Source organism: Euwallacea similis, chromosome 21, assembly GCF_039881205.1.
Source record: "Euwallacea similis isolate ESF13 chromosome 21, ESF131.1, whole genome shotgun sequence".
Lineage (NCBI taxonomy): Eukaryota > Metazoa > Arthropoda > Insecta > Coleoptera > Curculionidae > Euwallacea > Euwallacea similis.
The window spans coordinates 2820028-2845243 of record NC_089629.1 but is presented as its reverse complement, the minus strand read 5'-3'; the positions used below and the strand labels follow the sequence as shown (position 1 = coordinate 2845243).

Sequence of the window (25216 nt, the reverse complement as noted above, 5' to 3'; positions counted from 1 at the left end):
TAAGAAAACTCTATCTACGACAATTTGGAAAATTATGTCTTCGCTCCTTTTTCTGTCTATATATACTCATTTCAATAATATTTTCTTCCATTCCGCAACTAAATTACTCCTCAATTGTAGGTGTTGTGTACTTCAGCAGAGGCCGCCTACAACCCCAACTAATATTCAATGGTTTTACATTCAAGCTACACTACAATCAAAACAATCACACTTATTGGAAATGCAAGTTTGTGGATAGATACAAATGTAAGGCTAGATTTGTAACTTCTGGTACTACTCTACAAATCACCGACGCCTCTAGTCTGTTGCATACCCACGAACTCAGGGAGATTAACTGTGAGGGGTTGAAGTCAGCCGTTGTTAGGGTTGTGCAGAAGAGTCGGTACTCTTCGAAACAATATCCCTATGTTAAGGTGGAAAGTTCAAATGGAAATTGAGGCGAATCCAATGAAACTGAGAGAGACCTTGGTTTATTCTTCAATACCACAGTGGCGGTTTTAACATAAAGTATACAGAGGGTGACCAGAGAAATTTTTGATTCCCTGAACGGCGCGAACTGGAAAGGAACAAAATTCTCAGACGGTTTTTTCTGCAACAGTATATAAAGAAATATATAATTTTTTTCTTATGGATGGTTTAAGTACTAGTAGGGTACAGCTAAACCAGCATTTGTACCATGATTGTACAACCGGGTCTTAGAATGTTTGACCGGTGAGATGGTCAATAGTTCTGCCCATTTTGAGGTCACAAGCCGTCCAGTTCGGGGAACCTGGCTCCAGCCCCTCAAGTTTTTTACATTGGTTCCACAGGACTGTTCCGCAGGTTGGTTTCATGGTAGATGATTATACCTAGAAAGTGCCTTAAGAGATCTATGGGGTCTCCTAATAGTGTCAAGTTTGAGGAACTGTGTAGCGAGAGAACTAAAAACGATAGATGAACATTAGTAATTTTTTCGTTAAAATCAAGGCCAAATTAGTTATATTGGTTTGCTATTTCTCCTGCAGATTATGAGAAGACTCTAACCCCATGGAATGTTGACCACCTTACCTCTCTGAAAGTGTCTAAAGTTTGGTTTGTGTATTGTATGAATACGTTAACTGAGCAGGTAATTGTAGTCCAAAATTAGGATTATATAGATATTATGTATCCATATGATTAATATAGACGATCGCTTTAAAGACATTAGTTAAATTCAATTCCTATTCGAGTGAGCACGGTGTTGATCGCTGGCTTATATTGACAATGATACGGTACGTATTATGAGAGTTCCCTGTATAGTTTTTAACTTTTTGATTAGTAGCAATTTAATCATTGTTATTTCTCCTTTTGTTAGTCCATAATTAGTACCTCTCTTGGAAGACACTGTGTTTCTGCTGAGTTGAAGTGATTGGTCTAGAAACTGTGCTAAAACCGAAAAGAGCGTTTAGTTAGTTAATTGTAGATTATCTGCGTTTTAGCGGATATTTAAAGCCATTAGTTTGTATTTTCTGTACTTAGAACATACACAAAATATATCTATATTATAAAATAAGGTTTGCGTTTTACATCTGAACCTCCTCCAAACGCAAAGGTAAGCCAACTACAATTCTCCTATTTTCTCACTCTTCTCAGTCAGTTTAAGAACTTGTCTCTATCAAAATCAACTATACAAATACCCTAATTATTATAAACAGAACATTAAATGTGAGATCTAACGTAAATGATACTGTTTTTCTGACAAAATTTCCTTTTTTAAATGTAGAATAAGTTTAAAAACTAGGCCCGAGACCATTTCCTGCCTCGTTCCCAGTTTCTGCACTCAGTTTTGAGAATGCTCAGAGATCGTAGGGGAACCTACCGTTCTGAAAGAAATAGAAATTTCCACTGGCCTTTGCAGCTCAATGGTAAATCTTCACGAGTTCTAGGGCAAGAAATAATTTGCTGAAGTAGATTTACCAGGCATGCCAACCATGCATCGCAACCTACATATTTCTGTATAATATGAACCCCTTTTTTGCAATAGTATGAATATCCGAACCTTTCAGGTAGAGTGTACTTCAGCAAAGGGCGCATAAAGCCCCAAATAATCTACAATGGTCATGTGTTCAGGTTGCACTACAGCTCCACAGACCGCACCTACTGGAGGTGCATCTTTGGCGACAGGGGCAGCAAGTGTAGGGCCAGATTCGTCACTGTAGGGTCAGTGATACAGTTTACCGAGGTCGCTAGTTTGGATCACAACCACGAACCACCTGCCATTAATTGCGAAGGTCTACGATCAGCGGTTGTTAAAATAGTGAAGAAGACTTAGATATTGTTTATGTTATTAGTAAAGACTCATATGTAATATAATAGGTAGATGAAGAATTATCGATTAATTTTAGGGTAATATGCATGAATGGAATTTGGGACAAAAAAGTGCTTTTTTCAACGATAGTGAAGTCTGCATAAGGGTACATAGGAGTGCCACTGCGCTGGGGGCAAAATTATTGAAGCTCCGTAAACATTATCAAGAGCTTAGAGTTCTTGTTAATTAGGCAACAGTGCTATTACTGGTAAAGTTAATAAAAACTACCTGCACTAAAACTAAAAAATGAACAACTGTTCATCTTTCTGTATATCCAAAAAAATCTGTTTTTTTTCTCACATTCCACTACTAATCATCTTTTAATCTTAGGTATTGTGTACTTCACTAGAGGCCGTTTTAACCCCCAATTAATATACAATGGCTACATTTTTAAAGTGCACTACAAGAGAAATAATCACACCTACTGGAAATGCCACATTGGGGATACATACAAATGCAAGGCCAGGTTTGTAACTGCTGGTAGCACCCTCCGAATCAGTGACCCCAGCAGCGTCCAACACACCCACGTACCCAAGGATATCAATTACGAAGGGTTAAAATCTGTTTTTGTTAAAGTTGTGCAAAAATAGTTGTTAATGTTTCAAGGCTGACAATGGAAAGTTCTCGTGCTCCTTACGCTAAGAATTTCCTTGGGGTATTATCTTATCGCAAGTCATTACAGGTCATAGATTATTCGTAAATTTCTAGAGATTGTATTTCTTGATGCTATGACCGGAATTTTAATTTGGTCTTCCAGTTTCAAGTTGGTACAAAATGGGAGAAACTTAAAAAATATTTTTATATTCTCTATTCGACAATTTTGACTGACCTCAATGTAAGGTAGTCTCGCTATCATGCGCTAAACAGTTATACGGTAACGTTAACATGAATGTGTACATAGATGTCAATTAGCGATACGGTATTTTATTGAAGGTACGCTCGATAACTTTCTATTAAATAAATAACGTATGGATTTGAATTTTAAAATTAACTGTTATGTGAGAGTTATTTACATTATTGAACACAATTTAGTCCATTTCAAATAACATACAAATGTACTTTCTAAGTTTACTTTTATACAATAGTGGAAAATAAATAGTATTCGGCAGTAAATCATCTAATACATATGAATTTTTCTGTTAGTGCTTTTAGCCTAACTGGCCTACGTCAGTCGCCATTAAAAAAATGTTAACAGCGGCTGTCCGTTAAGAACAGTTTATCGTATCCACTTTAAGGTGTGTCAAATGTAAATAATAGTATGGCATACCGAAGAATAATTTTAATTATTAGGAAAAAATTAAATAATTTTAATAATTTTTGGTTCCACACACACGTTTTAATTTAATTGAAGTAAATCCTTTTTTTTGTTTTCCTCCTATCCTACCTGAATGCACGCACGTTCTTATTAAAAATTTCACAATCTAATTTTGTTTAATTTTAGCTACAAAAGTATATTTCTTCGCCGGCCGCAAGAACCCTCAATTGATACTCAACAGCTACGTTTACACCAGACATTCAATGCCCTCGGATCGTACCTACTGGGAATGTCGCTCAAAGAAGGACTTTAAATGCAAATCTAGGATTACCTCAAGGGGAAACAAGATTTTCTTCGGAGAGGAGCATAACCACCTCCCTCCACAAGTTAATTTCAATGGTCTTCCGTTTAAAATTTTTTATGTGGTTAACAGGAACAAGACTGAGCCAGATTTTCATACTTTTTACTACAATATGCTTTATAATGATGAAGCCAAGCAAAATCTACCAGCTGGTACTAAAAATCAACAAGCAGGATAATTCCTTAATGACTAGAAAATTGGTGAGAGAGGATATCGATTTAGAAGTACCGAAGTACGGTTGCGACAATAGATTTGTTTATTAGTTTCACTATCTTCTTTCTTCTTTTTCACTGCCATTAAATCTCATATGGAGCGGATAAAAGGAAATTTTTAAAAATCCAATTTTGGTTTTTTTTCCAGAAATTTGATCTCTAAAGCTGTTTAACTTGAAGATTCTAATCAAAATATTTTTTATTTACATTGAGTTATTATCATGATCTGATTTAGAGGATGTATTAATTATACTATATATTTCTATTTATGTCATTTTATATATTTTTTATATAATATATGTATAATAATTTTAGAAGAGACTGAAATTCCAAATTTATGCCAATGAATATTTGTGATTGCTTTTATGCATAAATCCCTTTTAAATTATGTAATTTTTTAGTTATAAAAATATAAAATTTTGTAGAGTTTAGGAACAAATATTTCTAATAAAGAAATATGGTCCATTGTACACTCGAATTAAGGGCTGTATAATTATTATAACAATAGATCTCTATTTATGTTAGGTATTTGCTAGGAAACAACATTACATGACAGTATCTATCTCTCTAAAACTTATATTGACCACATTCAGCAGAAGTAATAGTTGGGCAACTGTTTATAACTGTTTGAAGGTCGGAATAAAAATAACATCAACTCCAATTTAAATCGATTTTAAGAGGAAATCCCAGCAGTTGTTGGGATTTATTCTTCTGGTGACTTTTCACAACAGGGCCTTTGGCTCTCTTAGGGCCTCTTTATACAGGGTTGTGATAAATTAAGGAAGACAGGGTAATATTTAATAATATGTCGGTACATGGCAGGGCAATTCCTTGCATGATTTTAAGGTAAGTCCTTCGTATAAACTTCGTTACCGAGAGAAACGTTAAATTTATTTTTCTTTAATTATCATTGCTTCGATTGAGGTAGTACTATTTATATAAGATCTGAAACTATAAATTTTGCTTACTTATGCATATATAATATTTGGGGACTCTTATTTATGTAAAGAATTTCTTCGTATAAATGCGTGTTAAAATCATGCAAGGAATTGGTCTGTAATCTATCGGCATGTCACCAAATGACTCCCTGTATATTGAATGATCTTTTCGTTACAAATTATAACATTCGTCTTTTTAAGCTTTGACCCGATTTTGTGTGAATATCTACTTCTTCTTCTGAACGTGTCTAAGTAGACTTTGAACTCTTCACAAGATTTTAGCTTATTTTTGGACATCCATTCTTCCAAAAACCGCAAGTGGTCAACTTCCTATCAGGCAGTATTTTCCAAATTCAAGAAAATTGAGTAACTGATGTCGTTCTTAACCGGCCGCTATAGGGTGGTATGAAGGTATCTATTATCTGTCAACTTAAGGGTAATATAAGGTAAGAGATACCTTGGCATTGCTATGGTACGGCCAGTAGAAACCCCAATTTGAATTTTTCGAAGCTTTATATTCTAAGCGGCCTCATTCGACAACTTCAACAGGTTCGATTGGCTTTTACGTTGGAAATATTTCTTTCAACTTGAAATTCGTTGAATCGGGTTTTTTGGTTTGGTTTTGAATTAATTTTGAGTTAATCGCAACTCTCATGCATATAAATATTCAGATAAATTTTGTTTCATTCAAAATTGCTGTGCTAGTCAGAAATATACATACAGCGACATATGATATTGTACAAGGATTTTTTTTGTGTTTTAGTTTTTAAGTTATTTGAAAACAAAAAGGAATTTTTTAGGTTTGACTTTTTTCCTTACGTTAATATTGAAGACTGAGAAATTTTAATGAATCTCTATCATGGCAACTTTAAATCACTTTAAGAAGTTTAGTATTAACGACAGAAAAAACAGTGAAATAAAATTTTAAAAATAGTTGGTATTCTTATGTCTCAAGAACTAGTAAAAAGTATTTTTGTTGGTCTTTAAATTGCGTAATTTTTTCCTGACTTAAATAAATCTGTAGGTATCTCCTGCTATTTCGAGGGGCCCATACTAGCTTTCTTTATACTAGACACAGTACATACCAGCTTACTAAGCCGAATCAAAAAATTCTCATGAATGACGAAAAGTATTTCTCGTGAAAAAGACAAATAATAGCGACCAATCAACACTAGAATATCAGTATTATTAACCAATAGCTTATATTTGTTCTATTTAACCTGCTTTAATACTATATATATTTAATTTAGAATTATTTATACAAAATATACCCACATTATACACAGCAATTTATTTAGATTTTTTCCAGCTCACCCGAAGTAAGGTAGACATCCCCTTTTTTATTGCAAGCCATTCTTCCCAATACTAACATTAAATAATTCTAGAACTCGTCTACTTCAAAATCGGACTAAGACAACCGCAACTGATTGTCAGAAACTACATTTTTGGAATGAAAAATAAATCTGACAGAAAAACATATTGGAGCTGCGTTTCGGACCGGAAAACCTTCTGCAGGGCCGCCCTAACGTCCCATGGGCAGGAGATCTGGATTAGGGAGAACCACAACCATGATCCTCCCATGATTTCTTTGGAGGGGTTGAGATGCAAGAAATTTTACGTGAAACAGCAAAAATCTCAAGGGAATTACAATTATAATTATTATTTTAGAAGTGCCAATTAGGGGTTAAATTAGGGCTATTTTCTTTAGCTTTTTTTGCAGTATTCTGGTTGGTTATTATTGAATCTCACAAACATGAGAATGTGATTTGTCTTTTTTTAGTTTTTAAAACTCGATACACACAATTTATACAGGGTGTTTCCTAAACATACAGCGCAACATTAAGGGGAAAATAATTAAAATGTACTTTTAAATGACTGCTCAATTCGCGCACACTAGGTTTTTTTTTGTAACACAATCTACGTCAGAAATGGAACGATTCTGAAAAAAATAGGAATTTTTTATCTTATTTTGAGCCGAATATCTTGTTAAAGTTGAGCCCTGACTTTAAAAAACAGTCTGTAGAGGTAATTTAACTGAGACTTTTTAAAGTCGTATGACTATTCGGCACATTTTGCCACTTCCATTTATTTCAATTCGTCATATTTTATCACATAATTTTTCACAAATAAAAGGACAGTTATATTAATCAAACCTTGTGACGAAATCGATTTCATTTCGTAACTGTTAATGGGACTGGTAACAACAATGGTTATTTTTAGGTTTACAGGTTGAGTATACTACTCGAGTACGTCGATATTTTTCCCTTTTTTGAGATTGTACATCTTTCACCAAAATTCCAAAAAAGTCATCTATTGGACCTAAAAATATTATACATATAATATTTAACCGCAACATTCCACTCGTTACACGAAACTACGCGTTTCTTATCTGGTTACGTAAATAGGTTTTTTAGCTGAAAATGTCTTGTTGACAGTCTCATTTTTTTGTTAATTATTTTGTTGTTATTTTTAAAAAATCTAGAAATTAAATTCAACTTCAATTTACGTATTAACTCTGCATTTTAATCGTAAAAATCACCATTTATTTTATTTTAGTTTTGATACTATTTTATACAAGTATTGTTTAGTATCATTTAGTATTACTTAGAATTCTCATCCTGTAGCAATATACACTTCGTTTAAGCGGTGTTTCGTAAAACGTATGTAACAGTAGTTTTGAGGTAAAAGTGACCGCGTTATTTTAAGTCACATCACTTTAATTACTCATAAGGCGAGTCTTCTATGTATGTCCTAGTACAACAACACAAAAAACCTTCAAAATATATACAAAGGACTTCGCTCTCCTGTAAATCGCATTTTCCTTCAGATTCCTGTCATTTTCCTCTGAACGAGTTCACCATCTACTTAGCGCATTTTTCGCATAATTCTGTTGCACAACTTCTGTCCCTTCGTAGTTATCATTAACTTTCAGCTAAGAAAAGCCCAAAACTCTTCAGTGGAGCGTTCTTGCTCGACATCTGGAAGGTTGACTTCTTTGCCAGCCAGACCCGGCCGGAATATTATGCCCTCATTGGTTAATTGAAAATGAATGAAATCAACCTCTTGAAAGGCATTTCATTTTTTAATACAAATTGCGTTTTAGATGTTTTCTTGATAAACAACGAAATAAACAAGCCCTTTTCACAATTACAAATAACACTTTGTTTTTCTGAAAGAGAACATTGGACGTAAGAAAAATTAGATGCACACCTTGGAAAAAAGTGACTTTTACTCCCTCGGATGCTGATGTTAAATTATTCGAGGGAGTAAAAGTAGCATTTCCCTCTCTTGTTGTCCAAGTAACTAGTGGCTCTTAGCTTCCATAACAATATTATATTAATTGAATTATTATTATTATTATTATATACTTGTGTAAGTATACATTTTGTTCACTTAATGCTAATAAGCGTTATGCATTATGCAACTTTCTGCAAATAAATTTTCTTCATTCTTCTACCGTAAGTACATAATTGTTTGTCAATAAAATATTACTGGTAAAATGATATTGAAGTGATTCATTTGCAAATTGGGAATAAGTCAGACGTTTCATTGTAGTGTATTTATGTATTTTTGATTTGAATTTATGTAGCGACACATTTTTCACGTGGGGTTGAAGCAGATTTTTAGTTTAAAACCGGGGGAAAATCAGTTTTTCTCTATGGAATTATTCTCATCCCAATGCTGGTGGTGGGGACGCGGGTGGAATTTGAGGGGGCGCAGAAATTTCTTCACAACCTTTCCCTTTCTACCAAGAGAGGGCGTCCAAAACAATAATTTTTCTAGCAAAATCGACGTGTGGTATTAGCACACAACTTGATGCTCGATTGTTATATCCAACGCCGGCTAGATACAACATTTGTTGGTGACACAAGTTTCATTCGTTAATTTGTCTCAAAAGCAGTGTTACATACGTTATACAAAGTTCTGGCTATATTTGAATTTAAATAAAACCTCCCTGGCTAATAAATAATCCAATCTCACATACCACATTGCCAAGAAAATATTTCCTAAAACCAAACGTTCTTATGCGTAATTTGCACTTACTTCTACACTTAATATATTTGTTTGCTTACACATAAATCCATTTTAGAACAATTAACATTCATACACTGTGGCAAAAGAAGCAACTATAGCCAAGTTCTCTGGAGAGACTACATCTACAGCGTCCACAATTTCGTTCCCAAATTAGGAAGAACTTACTGGAGTTGTCAGTCGAAAGGATTGAAATGCCCCGCCAAGATGGTCACCGCGGGAGTCACCATAAAACTGTTGAAGGACGGCCATAATCATCCCCCACCTGCTAACTCCGGCTTCACTGTTCTATATACTTCAAATTTTGTTATGGAAACTTAACACATAAAGATAGAAAATAAGTGTCAAAAATCTAATGATGGCTAAAATCAAAGTAAACTGTTAAGTAAATATTGTCCAGTTGTTAGTTCTTGCTCATTATATTTAGGGTTTTAAGGATATTGTAAGTTTGATAATTCTAAGGCACTATTTTTTTAAATGTCGTTTTTAAGTTTATAATGTTGAGCCAGATACGATTATGAATGACCCAAAGATGCTTCCGGATTAAAAAAACATTCTTTAATACCAAGATGCGCACTGGGAGAAGATGGAGGCATACGCAGATTTTACATATTGTATAATATATGCCTAGTCAATCAGTTTTACTGACGGCAAGTTTATAACGGTTAATTCATTCCACAATTTTTTCTCATATTGTGGCTGGTTATTGCTGAATCTGAAAATAGCGGTTTTAACCAAATTAACCCTTATTTTTGCTACAGTGTACTTCAAGTTTTGTTATGGAAACTTAACACATAAGAAATAAGGATTTCTTATTTTTTGTAATCTGAACTTAGTCTACACTTCATCCAACGACTATGAGAGACCTTTTTCAGTCAATATTTTTTTAAGGTTATATCTACATTGGAGCAGGTACCAAGAACCCAAAGATAATTCTGGACAACAACGAATTCACCATTAACACCAAGCAGGGCACTAGAACGAGATGGAGGTGTACACAGTACTTTAAATGTAAATGCACAGCCACCCTTATTACTTACGGCAGGATAGTAACCGTTAATCGTTCCCATAACCATCCTCCTCTGAATCCTGGTGTTAATGAGAATTTTTTGGTCCAATCAGTTACCATTGTCCGTACAAATAAGATTTGAAATATATATTAAATGAGTGTCAATGCTTAACAAAGAGTTTAGTCTTTTCGACATTCATACCCAGATTCGTGATATACTTGAGGGTTGTGAGGCTGCTTGATGTCATACTTAGTTCGGGTTAGTACTAATAAAAGACTAATAATTGGTGCAAACGACATATTACGGGATATTATTATTTTGTCTATTCTCTTTAAGGGATATTCAAAATTTACAGTTTTTTTCGAAGACGTCGCAACTCATTATTTAGAACCATTGAGAAGATCCTACTTCTATCGAATTTTGCATTTTCTAGATTTTATACATATAAAACCGGGCCGAAAGAACCGAAAGCTAATTATCGATAACAAAGAATTCTTCATTCACTCTAAGACAAATAATAGGACCAAATGGAGGTGTTCAGAGAACTTCAAATGTAGATGTAGCGTTTCTCTGATCACTTACGGCACAGTTGTAATGGTCAGTAGTAGACCCCACAACCACTCTCCCTTAAATCCATTCGTCAATAAAAACTGCTTTCTTCAATCGGTTACAATTGTTCACTCCGATAAATTTATCTCGAGTAATTAAATAATTCTTGAAAATTACCTAAAGCTGTGTTAGTTCTATACTTAGTGATGTTTTACACTTGAAACCTATTCGAAATTATGTTATATGGGTCATTTTTAGACATAATCTACATTATGCCTGGTATCAAAAACCCCAAACTGGTTGTGGATAATGACGAGTACCTGATAAACAGAAAGAGCACCGTTGGGAGGACCATGTGGCTGTGTGCACAGTACCACAAGTTGAGATGCAAGTCTAGGATGATCACTTTCGGGAAGATTGTTAAAATTACTTCTAATCATAACCACTATCCTATTAATCCAGATACATCCAATGGGGTTGTACAGAGGGTTACAATTATAAGAAAGATGTACTAGAATAGATGATTTCAAAATCTGAGAAAAATGTTGTTAAAATATCCCTGAAATTTTATTTCAGGTACAATTTATGTGTTTCCTGGAAAGAAACACCCAAAACTAATCGTGGATAACAACGAGTATAACCTATACAAAAAAAAAATCGATAGGACCTTATGGGTGTGCACCCAGTACTATCGCACCAGATGCAAGGCAAGGCTTATGTCTTATGGCAAAACTGTCCGAATAATATCTGAACATGACCATTATCCCATGTGCCCTGACATTGCCAAAGCAGTACCACAAAGTGTTAACATTATAAGACATATGTAACCATCACTTGCTTTGTAACTGTATATAATAAACTACTCAAAATAAGAAGTGTATCTATTATTTTTAGGGATGTTGTACGTGGTTCCTGGACAGAAATATCCGAAATTCATCGTTAATGACAACGGTTATATTGTGAATAGGAAGATGCAAAACAGAACTATGTGGATTTGTGATCAATACAAGAAGACTGGTTGTAAAGCCAGGCTAACGTCTTTTGGACACAATGTTAAGATCTCGGGAGTACATAATCATGCGAGTGTTAACCCTGATAAGGCTAATGCTATTTGCCAGGCTGTCAATTTTATTTATCATTAAGAAGAAGATTTCAACGAAGAAAATTAAATAAACATATACATAATACCTACAAGACATTTTATACATTTTAATATTTTTCCGGATTTTATTGCGTTGAACTTTCTCCATTTGCATGTATGCGCATCCCCTACTTTCAGTAATTACACATGCGCTTGACGTTTGTCTAGTATGGATTTTCCCCTCTTTTCGCTTTGGCTACTCGGCAGGAAATGCATTAATAAATCGTGTTTTTCTTTGTTCTGACTCTCAAAATTATTTTATTGTCTCGCATCCTATGTCGCTCTGCATAATTCATTTATTAACTAACCATCAAAATCTTACCTATTTTACATTAAGAGTTATCAGATATAGTAAGCATAAACTAATACATTTTTTAAATTGGTCTTGAAAGATTTGACGAATAAAACAATCGAATAACATATTATACCTCGAAGTGGAAATCGGACATGCGTTCACATTATTGTGTTCACGTCTTAGTTATTTAGTGTTAATATTTCAGTTCGGTTTAAAAAAGCGTTGTTTACCATTAAACACTAAAATAGAAAAAAGCGTTTTATTTCGGAGAGTTCCCAAAAAACAAACCATCAGTGACCGAACTTAGATAAGCTCGCCCCTTTGCGTTGTGACCGTGATACTTAGTTACACAGTACGTACTTTTCATTATTTTTTATGTTACCAAACAAATAATAAAAATTGATGCGTTTTCTAGCTATTTATATTGACATTTTCAGACGTAATCTATGTAGTTCGAGCAACGAAGAACCCGAAACTAATTATAAACAACGACAGCTATATTGTAAATACCAAAAAAAGCGACAGAACAATGTGGAATTGTACACAGTATAAGAAAAGGGGTTGTAAATCGAGACTTACATCCTTCAGGAAAAGCATAAAGGTAGCTGGTAGTCACAACCATGGTCCTATTTTCCCCGACAAATCTAAGGCAGTTGCTGAAAAAGTGTCTTTAATTTACGTGTAAAGTAAAAATTCCTTTTTAATTAAATAATTACTTATCCTTAATTGCGCTTACTATTTTTTAAGATCGCAAAACAAACGACAACAAATAAGAGCAAACACCAATAGCATCATAATATATTATGTAAAATTGTGACCAGTTTGCTTTCGTCCACGCTTGTCGTTTCAGCGTTCAAATGGCGCGAACCAATAATACAACTGCATCATTGAAAGTATGTAGACGTGAGTCAATTTTCCCAGTCGAAGTATGAAAAATTTGATTTCAAAAAATTATCACAAGGAAGTGAATGGGAAACGATCACTGTATTATTGCACAATATTTCAGCACTCATTTTATTACATTCTTACACGACTTTCAATCACAAACTCAAAAATTAGCTGAGTATTTATCAATCGATAAATATCTTTAAAAAATCAGAGAGGAAAAATGTCAAAATACACGGTATCTACATCTTTTATTTCATCATCATTCAACATTTTCTTAAATTTTGCAGTTTTTCAAATATGTTTTTAGGTACAATCTTTGTCGTTCCTGGAAGAAAAAACCCGAAAATAATCGTGGACGACTACGATTTCACCATAAACCGAAAACTGGAGGGAAAAACCATGTGGATCTGCTGCCAGTACCAACGGCATAGGTGCAAAGGCCGAATTATATCATACGGAAAAACTGTGAAGGTCACATCTGAACATAACCATCAACCTTCTTTTCCGGATAAATCTAAGGCTTTTCAAAAAGTTGTCAATTTGATACGATGCTTGCCAACTGATAATCAAATTAAGCATGCGTAAATTCTTTTAATGTGCCAATGAGAGTGCCAATAGCTTTTAGATTTGTTACAATGGTTTTAAATATATACTATTTGTGTAATTGAACATATACTGTTTAAATACTTTTTGCAGTCATTATTTTCTGGAATTTTAGGCTTTATCTACATTGTAGCAGGAACAAAAAACCCAAAAATAATCCTGGATCAATACGATTTTTTGATCAATCGTAAGTATCAGAATAGGACCATGTGGAAGTGTTCACAGTACTCCAAAACTGGGTGTCGGTCCAGATTAATCACGTTCGAGAAGTCGGTCAAATGCACATTACCCCATAACCATGGTCCTACTTTTTTGGAAGATTTGAATAATTACCATTGTCAGTGGGTTAATATAATTCGTAAAATACATCACATAACGAATTGATGAGTAGTCTGGAAAAGTGTTTCATTTATTTATTATAATTTTGATTTTTTGCTAGGTGTCAGAATATATTCTGATTTTCTAAGTTTATTAACGCATTACGTTAGTCTGAAACACAAAAAAATTGAATATTGCATAATTACTGAAAAAAATTTAATGATTCCTGAAAAAACCTTTATATCAGTTCGAGTTTCGAATTAACTTCAACTCGAAGCAGAGGCGTACACAGTTCAGAAACCTAAAACACGAGGAAATTCTATTTTAATTGCTGAGAAGAATTCAATATTACTTCCAGAAAAAAATTCAATTTTACTTCTTGGAAAAAAAATCTTCAAAACAATTCGAATTTCGACTTGGAGCAAAGGCGTACATACTTGAGAGCTGAAACACAAAAAAAACTTAACTGTGAACCAGAAGAAACAACAATCAAAACTCACCCCGAGTACCAAAAGCGTGGGCCAGAATAGCCTCAGCAACATCCACTTTCACTCATTAAGTCAGTCACTCATTAAGTCAGTTAAGCGACGCACTTCACAAGTTTTTAGAACAAAAAGAAACCCAATAATCCCGAATATTAGTGGAGCGCACATTATGAACATCTTGTTCATCGCCTTACTAACATTCGAATGAATCACCTGCGAAGTGATATTGGTACGACCTGCGTTGTGTAGATACATTCGATCGGCCTTGGAAACGATACCCGATAAGAAGTCATATTTGGTGTTTCCAGATTTAGTAAAATAGGGAAAACGGTGCGAATTCAAGGCGGCAGTTTTATTAGGCAAACATACCCCAATCAAATAAAAAATGCATTTTCTCTAGGAAAGAGAACTTGATCGAAAAAGGAGTCAGAGGTTTTTCGAGAACGATACTAGTTTAGAATTTCATACGTCGTGTTCAAAATTGATATACATATAATAAAGATAAAGCCACTACCAACCTTAACATTTTGTTTCAATCCGTTAAAACTTAACATGATATATGTGATGTAATAAATTTAATTCGCTTATGAACAATAATCATAAGTATCTTGTCGCGATCCTGCAAGGATAAACTCTTCTCCACCAAATTGTCCAGAATTCGTAATTTTTATTACAATAATAATACGTTTGCAGATAATGTACTCGACGCTTGCAAAAACATCTTGGAAACCGCTAGAGTTGCCTCCGGAAGAGGTTCTGGTTTACGCCAAAAATCATAAATAATTTCGGTTTAAACCAGAAGCGTTCACAGTCGACTTTTAAAACACAAGAATATTGAATTAAATTTCCTAAATTACAATTAAAAATTTTGAATCTACGTTGGCTTTGAATACCACAACCACCATTGAGGTCATGGAGGCATGAAAACGCTCTTTTCGGCACCAAAAACCCACAAAAATTAGAGGGCAAAATGATGCTGTATCTGGGAAAATAAAAAAAAATATTGCCAAACAATTTTCATTTCGAGCTAACTCGATTATTCCTTATTTCGAATAACTTGTTTGTCGTGCTATCACTAGGGTGAATCATCTAAGAATCAACATCAGCACGAAAACATAGAAAAAATTTTACATTTTGCCTTTTGCAAAGGTATGACTCATAGGACGAATAATAACAACGATACGATGGCCTCGAAAATTAAAATATCCTAAACATAAGACACGTTTGAATAAAAAAGTCTTAGGTTTAAGGCTATCAAAACACTAATAGAAAAAATGACTTTAGAAGGATCAAAGGCACCCAACTTAATAGCGTAACATTCAGATGTAACAATTGAGGCACCAAAATGTAGAGAATGAAAAGCTCTCTAAAATGATTTACTAACCCCCTTTACCATTTAAGATATAAGGGGTGGCTCTGCGTGGTAGAGGGTTGAAAAAGACGCAGTGAATTTCACATAAATATTTTTTCCCCTCGATAATAAAATCGACGTGTTCTGACGATTTAAAAAAAAATTATCCCGTTTTGAGATAATAGGAGTGGGACATTTTTAAATTGACACCCTGTGTGTATATAAAGATACAGAGGATAGTGAAATTGACAATATGTCCTATAGTTCGGCTTAAGGGATCTGTAATTTCACAATGATGAAAGATCCTCTGAATGTATTTTTCAATTTTCTCCCTTTTGATAACCCTCTTTTTTAGGAACAGTTTATATGGTTCGTGGACTAAAAAACCCCAAATTAATACTTGACAAAGACGAGTACACAATTTATAGAGTTCAGACTGGTCGTACTCGCTGGAGATGCACCAACTACTTTAAAACGCGCTGCAGATCACGTTTGGTTACTTATGGAAGGGTAGTTGAAACTTTTGAAGAACACAATCATCCTCCATACCTCTGGAACAAGGACATGAAGAATTATCCCCCTCAGACCGTGCAGATCAAACGCAACCCTTCCCAGTTGACATCTACTTAAACACTGATGGAAAATTATCTTTTGTAATAAGATAAATAAATAAATAAATAAATAAATATAGTTCTTTTAATTTAAGTTAAAAGCTGCTTTGGTACTAGTGGTCCTTCAATGATGAAATTTCAGGCACCATCTACTTTCTACCTGGGACAAAAAATCCTATTATAATATTAGACCTCAATGAGTACACTATTTACTCCAAAGAGAACAACAAGACGAGGTGGCGATGCAGCTTTTATTTCAAGACCAAGTGCAAGGCCAAATTGATTACTTGTGGGAGAATTGTTGAGGTTCTCAATGATCACAATCATCTGGCCACCACTGCCAAGGATTTGAACTATTGTGTGAAGCAGAATGTTCAAATAACACGAAGGGTTAGAATAGGTGCACAAAAAAGTTAATTCTTGGTTTGAAAATTTTCTTTAGTTAACGTCGAGAAAATGAATTACATTGAGAAAATAAGACGAATTATTGGAAAATTTTTTTGAAGTAAAAGATCAATTGAAGTAGGGACTAAGCCTTGTGGTCTATATACAGATATATCAGTGTATTATACGTATATAAGTATATAAAAGAATTACTTGTAAATATATCTATTTGAGGATATTGGAACCTAAGGATACTCAATATGATACATTAGAATTAAATTCAAGGACTTACCTTTTACTGCATGTCGTTGATGTCCCAAAAATCCATGCCCGACATTACAACCAAATCCAAAATTTGAGCCGCGGCTTTTCATTCCTTTGTTATGGTTCAGCTTAGATGATGAAGGCCTTAAGTGGGCAGTTTTGTTCCCTTGTAAATGCTGTATTATTGATTTATATCTCGCACATACTTCGTATCTGAGAAGGGGCTGGATAGTCACGGCCTATACAGAAGCAGATGGAGTTGAACTCAGAAGACCGCACCTAAATGTCCCGCTCTCTTATTCACCAGTGGAAATTCGGTGGAGAGTATAAAGCTGCATAACAATCCCCTGTGAAAAAAAAGAGTTTAAGTCCAAAAATGCAAAAATTGTGGTTAATACCTGTAGCTACTAGCAAAAAGAAATAAATATTCCGCGTTCCAATCTATTCTGTTCAGTAATAATTTCTTTTTTTAGAATCGATAATATACATACTGCCCGGAAGAAAATACCCAAGATTGCGGCTTTATAATTACGAATACAACGTTCACAAGCAGGAAGAATCTAGGACTCGATGGCGCTGCACCCATGAAAATCGCTCCAAGTGTCCTGTGGTGTTATATACCACTGGAACAGCAGTGGAGCTGCGAAGGGAACACAACCATCCCCCCAATCCATTTATCAAGGAAGATCCTAGTAAGATTAGCACTAAACGTGTGAGGGTGTTCTACACTCGTACTGCTCCGAGAAAGAATCTTGTAATACCTTATTATAACGTTCCAGATAAATGGTAAATTTAATATAATTCTGTAGCAAAGCATTATGAACAAAACATTTGCTCTTTAGTATCCCTCACCTCTTCCCCTTTCGTACTTAAACAGTTTTTTGTGATCTTTGATCGTGTTCCAGCATCAGGCGTAGTAGACACCCTGTACATATGCAAAGGTCACAAGTACCCACGCTTAGTATTCGACGGATTCGATTTTATCATGCACATTAAACTCATAGAAAAAACTCGATGGAGATGTGCCAATCAATTCAAGAAGTGCAGTGCTGTTTTATATACATTTGGCAATGTAGTTTAGGTCAAGCATGCTCACAATCACCCTCCAAAATTGGATAGAAGACGGGAAGACTTGATACCACAGCAAGTGATCATCAAAAGAGAGTAGGGGAGAGTTCTTCGAAGCAGGAGATTATTGAATAAATTTGCAAGCAAATCGGCTGTTTAATTTTGAAATTTTCAAGCGGTCTGCTTGATTACTCATTCAGTAATTATTTCTACCTTTAATTTTTAGATTTGGTGTACTTTATGCCGGGCCGGAAGCACCCCAAAATGCTAGTCCTCGGCTATATCTACATGCTTCACAGCAGGAAGCAGGGCAAAACTCGGTGGAGATGTGTGAATACCAATAACAAAAGGTGTAGTGCCACCTTGTTCACCTTCGGAAAAACCGTGGAGATTATCCATGATCATAATCATGAACCTCCCACCCTTAAAAACGAGCAACTTTTTGAGCAAAAAGTTACAATTGTCGCAAAGACAAAACGTTGCTCTACCAGTTATGCGTCATCATTCTGATTATTCTGATAATTATTTGTAACTTATAGTAAATTATAATGCAATAATTCCTTGAGTGTATCTAATTTCTTGAAAACAATGTTTAAACTTCCTTTATATTGCTCATTAAGATAAAAAATTTTACTCATACCCATCTTATTGTAGAACGCACGACTATCTATGTGGAAAACCCAAAACCTGGTAAACATCCAAAATTGATCGTAGATGATCATACATTCTTACGTCACCGAACCCAAGGTACCAGGGAAGGTACTACTATCAGATGGAGATGTAGCCACGTCTTCAAAAACAAATGCAAAGCAGTTCTCTACACAACCCTCCAACCAAGATCTACAATTAGAGCTTTGTACGACCATAACCATCCCAGCGATCTGCAAAAATGGGACAAACTCCGAATGATCCCTCAAGAGTTTCGCATTATCCGCTCCTCCCGAGCTTGCAAGAGAGGGCCGGTCAAAAACCCTTCGAAATTCCGCGGATGGAAGAAGAAAAATCCTACAAATGAAGTTGTTGCAGTAGAAGAAGCTCTAAAAGATGTTAAAAGTGTTGTAGTAAGGGAAGTAACTGTCTTAGAAGAAGACCCTCTTTCGAGACAGAACAATGAGATTGCCTGGCATATTGAGGGCCAGGCGGAGCCGATTGTTATTAAGGTTATTGAGGCTGCTAAAGTAGTTAACAGTGAAATTATGGAGGTAGCTGAGGAAGGGCGTGATAAGCAAGAGAGCGATGCCAAGGCTCATAAAGAAAGTGTTTTAAAACTTATGGATGCAATACCATGAAATGGGGTATAATTCATCGTAATTGAATTGAAGATTGATTTTCCGCGAAAAAAGCAATCTTCTATTATATATCTTTCATTCTTTATGTCTATATATATGTTATATCAATTATAAATGTATTAGCCCGCGAAGTCGTTGTTTCTGGTTGTCTCCTTCCCTAAATCCTCTTGCAGTAACTCAATCCATATTTGTTCTTATGATTGTTCGGATCCCACTGAACACCACTGAAAGATCGCCTATTGTCTCGTCCACCAAATTGGAGGTTCTGAGTCGCTTTAGATTTATGCGCTGTGTCGTCATACTAATCCTGACCATGACCGAGATCACCCTGGATGCTTGTCAGAGGTTCAACTGGGTCATATGACTAACTTATCATAGTGGAGCATCGAGCTGCCCCGAATGATGAACTTGATGTGATACTAATGTCATAAACATTCTTGGTGTCGGGAAATTTCTAAAACTTTTTCATTTCGTTATGGTCACACTATTGTTCTCTGTCACCCCTTGCACTTGACCAATAAAATATATGTCTACTTTACTTAACAAATTTCCTTTTTTTTAGAAACCATTACCACCATACTCATTGAAAACCCCAAACCCGGCAGATACCCAAGAATCATTGTCGACAACAACATATTCCGAAGACATTACACGCAATCGAACACTCATGGCGTCACCATAAGGTGGCGATGTATCAGTGTCGACAAAACCAAATGTCAAGCGGTTTTATATGGAACTCTCCAAGAAGGCACTCTCATTAAATCCTTGTACCTACACAACCATAAGGACAATGCCTCCAAGTGGGACAAGCTCCCCATGATTCCCAAGAAGTTCCCCATTGTGCGTTCTGTTCAGAAATGTAAGAGGGGACCGCTTCAGAGTCCTGTATTTGCCAATCGGGAGTTAGCAGCTAAGAAACCGACCGGAACTAAGCGGGCCAAAAAAGTATCTAATAAGAAAGCTGATGCGAAACCGAAGAATAGCAGTGAACCCATTATATTTCATGTTGAAGGGCAGGCGCAACCAATAGTGGTACAAGTCATGGATAAAATGGAGGTGAAGCAGGAGAGTCATATTGCTTCTAGGGAGAATTATTAAAGTTAAATTTAGAACTAATTTAAATGTTTTAACACACTAAAGAAGCATTTCTGCAGAAACTTAAAGAATTCATATTGAGGGCCAGGAGCAACTAATAGCGGTGCGAGATATGAATGAAAATTATTAGCTGGAACAGTCCTCAATCAATAAATAAATAATTATTAATTTAGGTTGTAGAAGCAGTGTATTATTGAGCCCTGACATTGAATTCCTAATAATGAATAATGATATCGAATTTTAAATATGATTTTAAATCACTTTAATAAACTAAACATTGTAGAAAATACCATAATCTACATCGAAAGCTCCAGACCTGGTAGACACGCCCGACTGATAGTGGACAACAATGTCTTCAGACGCCAAATTGTCCGAGCTAACAGTCAGGGGGTTACTGTCAGATGGCGCTGCATGAGTTTTCCTGAGACTAAGTGTCAAGCCACCCTTTACGCCACCCTTCAAAAAGATACCATAATCAAATCCCTCTACCAGCACAATCATTCAGACAACGTGGATCCCCTGCTAAAGAAAATGGCTACTCCTAAAATTTTTCCTATAGTTCGTTTGGAACGACCATGTAAGAGGGGTCCTGCAACGAGTTTAGGCAGTTCTAGGAAGAAGAGGCGAAACTTAAAGAAGAAGAAGGTTATGCATGAGGAAATATCAGAAGAGAACTCAGAATCCATAATATTTCATGTTAAAGGCGAGCAGTCAGGTATAGTGGTGCAACTGATGGCTAGCGAGGACGAGATTTAGGTTTAGAATATCCTCATAGTTTGTAATAAATGGCGTGAATTTTAAGAGATATTGTAGGAATTCGATATACCAGCTGAGTTATTTTGTGAGTTAGGAAAACTAATGGATTCAATTCTTCGAAATAACAAATTGCCCTCTTAAACATAATTGAGCAAAATTTATGGAAAATACGATTGTTTATAATCTGTAATAAAAATTAGCACTTTCTGACATGGAGGTAATTTGCATTCCAAATTTGAACAATCATGAACGGGATTGAATTTTAGGTAAGTTAATCAAAACGATCTATACAATATACAAAGTAAGCTAACATTTTATTATCCTCGTTAACAATAATGTTGCGAGGGTAATAAGTACTTTGCCACCAGGGTGTATTTATGACTCTTTACTACTATATTTTACTACATATTGTAAAATTACAATGAACTTACTTAAATTACGCATAAATCTAATCCAAAGTACAAAAAACCAGCGCGTCCGGAATCATGACAACGATGACATTTCATTTGACATTCGTTTCCATGGCAACCAGAGAAAACAACAACAGATATGATGTATTGGCCATATAGCTGTCATTGTTTATCTGTATGTTTTAGAAAACGTCACTCTTCCTTTCCCTTTTCTCTTGAACGAAGACTCCCCTGCCCTATACACTCGATGACGTAACACAAATGAGCAAGAAGAAGCCTAAACGGTTTTTCTATGATTATAAACTTTATTATAATTATTAATTTTATTATATTTCAGAAATGTCTACCATATATCTGGGATCAGGACTGAAAGGACATAGTCCAAAAATCGTAGTCGATTACAACATCTATGCCATGCATCGAACTGTGGGGCGCAAAACTCGATGGAGGTGCGCTAACTGTAACAAGACTAGATGCAGTGCTGTTTTATTCACCCACAGCAATGTGGTGGAGGTGGTGAGGAGTCATAACCACCCCCCAACTGCAAATGAGAGTGTCGTCATGAATATGACTCCTAGGTCCTTTTACATACGACGTTTTAAATGAATGTTTGTTACGCTATTCTTATATACATATGTACATAAAACATACTGTTGTTAATGAACCTCGGCCACAGAAACATGCATATTTATTGGACAATTTACCGCTAAACATATTTATTTTTCATTACAGTACTATACATTCAGATTAATTCCACAATGTTTCCAGTTGTTCCTCTCCAACCTCCAAATTTTCCATTTCAAACCGGATTCGATATTACATTCCGATGATACGCACAAACTTTTGTCTCCCTTTCGGCCATTAGTTTTGTCCAGTAGGAGTGAAATAGATGATGCTTTAAGTACTCGAAGTTAGAAACTGTGTAACGAAAAATGTTATAAAATCGATAAGTAAATAACGTATTTGTGTTGAAAACCACGCACGTTATTAATGCATTATAGGTCTTATAACGTTAATAACTATAACAGTTTTTGAAGGCTGATGCGAATATTTCACGACTTCTTCGCTTTGCTTCGATGAGGTTGATCAGATCGGTATTCTGAGAATGTTTTCTGTAGAGCAACTTTGTGAAAGAAAACAAATTCATGCGTAGGCTTAAAAATTTAAGTTTCTGGTTCCATTAGAAGCGGATGTATTTTTTCGTCTTTTTAGCTAATTACGAGAATAATGTGTGATTCATTACTGAAGTGAAGTTTTCGTAGGTTATTTCATATTTTTATTAATCGACGTTGAAAACGGCTTCTTGAAATGTGTAAATGTTAACATTTCACTACTCAGCTGTCGAGCTGAAAATGTGCGGCATGTCCTTTGGATTTGTAGTATTCACCAAAGTTTCTTTAATAAAGTTTTTGACTTTATATTTTTTAAAATTTTAGAGCGACTATAGTTTTTGGATAAAATATTAAATAGTAAGTGCCATAAATAAATTTTCTATTAATAAACAGAGTGAGCGATACAGCTAGGCATAGTTACATAATAGCACACAACGAAATTATAATATTTTCTCTTCACTTTCAAAAGACACCATCATTGTGCCTGCTGAACGACTATAAAATACGTCTTCTCGGCTTCTTTCTAAAAACAGTTGAATAACCAGTTAATAATGACGCGGGTTTAGCGCCTTATTGACCTAGCGAGGTAATTGGCCACAATGTCGTTATGATTCCTTGCTGTTTCATTTATGGTTACCATGGAAATGAATGTCAACTCGTCTACCCTCAAAGCGTCACCCTTGATGCTATGATCCTAGACACGTTGCCTTTTTGTGTTTCGGATATAATTTATGGTCAAATTGGGTAAGTTTATTGTAATTTTATGAAATCTAGTTAAATCTAGAGCTGGACTAAATCGTATATCATATACACCGCGGTTGTGAAATACTTATGGCCCCCACATCTTAGATCCCTCATCGCTACGCGCCTCAGGATTTAAACTTGACGTTCGGGTCATAATGGTGTATTTCACACCCTTGGCGTATAATATACTATTAGGTGCCTGGTTCATTCACTGATTTATTTTTGGAGTGTAGCTTCGCCTTTTCTAAATTGAAAAGCCTCTCATTGCTTCCAATTTATGTATATCTCCATAGTGCTTAACAATTTTGCTATTTCACTGCAGTGCACAGCACTAAACGGCACTTATTTTACATCGCGTCTATGTGAATTTTAAACACGCAGGGCAAACTGAGAATTTTGTATTGATTTTCTGCGTTCTTCGCTTGTTGCGCCCTCACCCTATTCTAGCGCATTCAGCATTTTTTTTAGTTTCCAAATGCATGGAAAGGTTCATATTTGTTTGAGGGGTAGTTGGAAAATCTACCTCACATCTCTTCAATTTAATATTCGATATGTCATATTACATGAAAAAAATATTAGAAGGACTAAATGGACCCAAAAATACGACTGGGCCGAATTACGTTTATAAAAATGTCATGAGGGCGTTTATTCAGTAGACTTCAACGAACGAGTGAAGAACTGCAAATAGATTTTAATTCTAATAAGTTTTAGCTTATACGAATCAATACAAATCCGTATAAAAAAGTCACTTTGACCATCTTTGAACATCATCAAACGTATGTCTTAGATGTTGGATTTTGCATCCGATTGACGTCGAGTAACTTTTACAATTCGTTCTTGTTGTACAGGGCGTGAATTTACAGCCATGAATAAGTCAACAAGAATTCGAAAAAAAAATTAAATTCTTGTGCAAAAAGGAACATTTCCCCTCGCATTCTGCTCAAGGAAAAACATAATAAAATTCGTAGTTTCAAATAAATTTCCGGAAAGAACTCAGGCACTAGTGATATTATGAGTGTTTAAATAAGTAAGCTTGTTTTCCACAACACATGAACGTTCGTTATGGCTTTATGTAGAGAATGCTCTATGTTCTAGATGGTAATATATTCACGAAATACCACTCTCGATACGTGACTTTTTGTTTTCAGTTTTAGGGATTTACTGGAAGGAACCAAAGGGCTACAGGACTAGCAGCCGCTTGTCCTTATCGATAAATGGCTACCGGTACCTTAGGCACATGAGCACTGACAAGGCAACTTACTGGAAATGCGAAATCTACCATAGAAACGAATGTCGGGCTCGATGTGTTGTCTATTTCGACCAAAGGATTAAATTCACTGGAATCCACGTACATGACGTTCCAGAAATGGTTGATTCATTCCAGTTGCTATTCCAGGAATATTACAGAATTGTCTAGAAATTTGTCGTAATATAAGTGTTAATTGTAATATTTTTTATCTTCGTTTGTGAGTTTTTGTTGTTTCATGAAATAAATCGGATCGTGATGAGCATGAGCCAGGGAATTAGAAGGTATATTTACTGCTTACTTCCCCAAAGTGAGCAGTCTGCAGCCAGAAGTATTTACCAATTATCTGAAGTCAATTTCCGCTTCTAAGACTTTTCCAAAGTCAGACATCGGTGTGGAAAAAGGAGAATTCAAATGTATAATGTAGAAATTTGGTTTTGGGGGACGGAAACCATTTTCGCCACATCGATATT

The 25216-nt window shown here is 35.2% G+C and overlaps 1 protein-coding gene across 5 annotated transcripts in view; it reads left to right on the top strand.

Moving 5' to 3' along the window:
* The window catches only part of LOC136415792 (protein tramtrack, beta isoform-like), a 108022-nt gene that overhangs the window by 63890 nt on the left and 18916 nt on the right, over positions 1 to 25216 (top strand). Inside the window, exon 4 of one of the 5 annotated variants that reach the window (XM_066400612.1) lies at positions 20759 to 21246. The exons of 2 other annotated variants lie outside the window; for them this stretch is intronic. In XM_066400612.1, the coding sequence (XP_066256709.1) occupies positions 20759 to 21231 (473 nt within the window). In that variant the 3' untranslated portion in view covers positions 21232 to 21246. Of the gene's footprint in view, positions 1 to 18745; positions 19398 to 19942; positions 20494 to 20758; positions 21247 to 25216 lie in introns of those variants that run through there. 2 more of the 5 variants (XM_066400611.1, XM_066400608.1) reach the window with 2 other exon arrangements.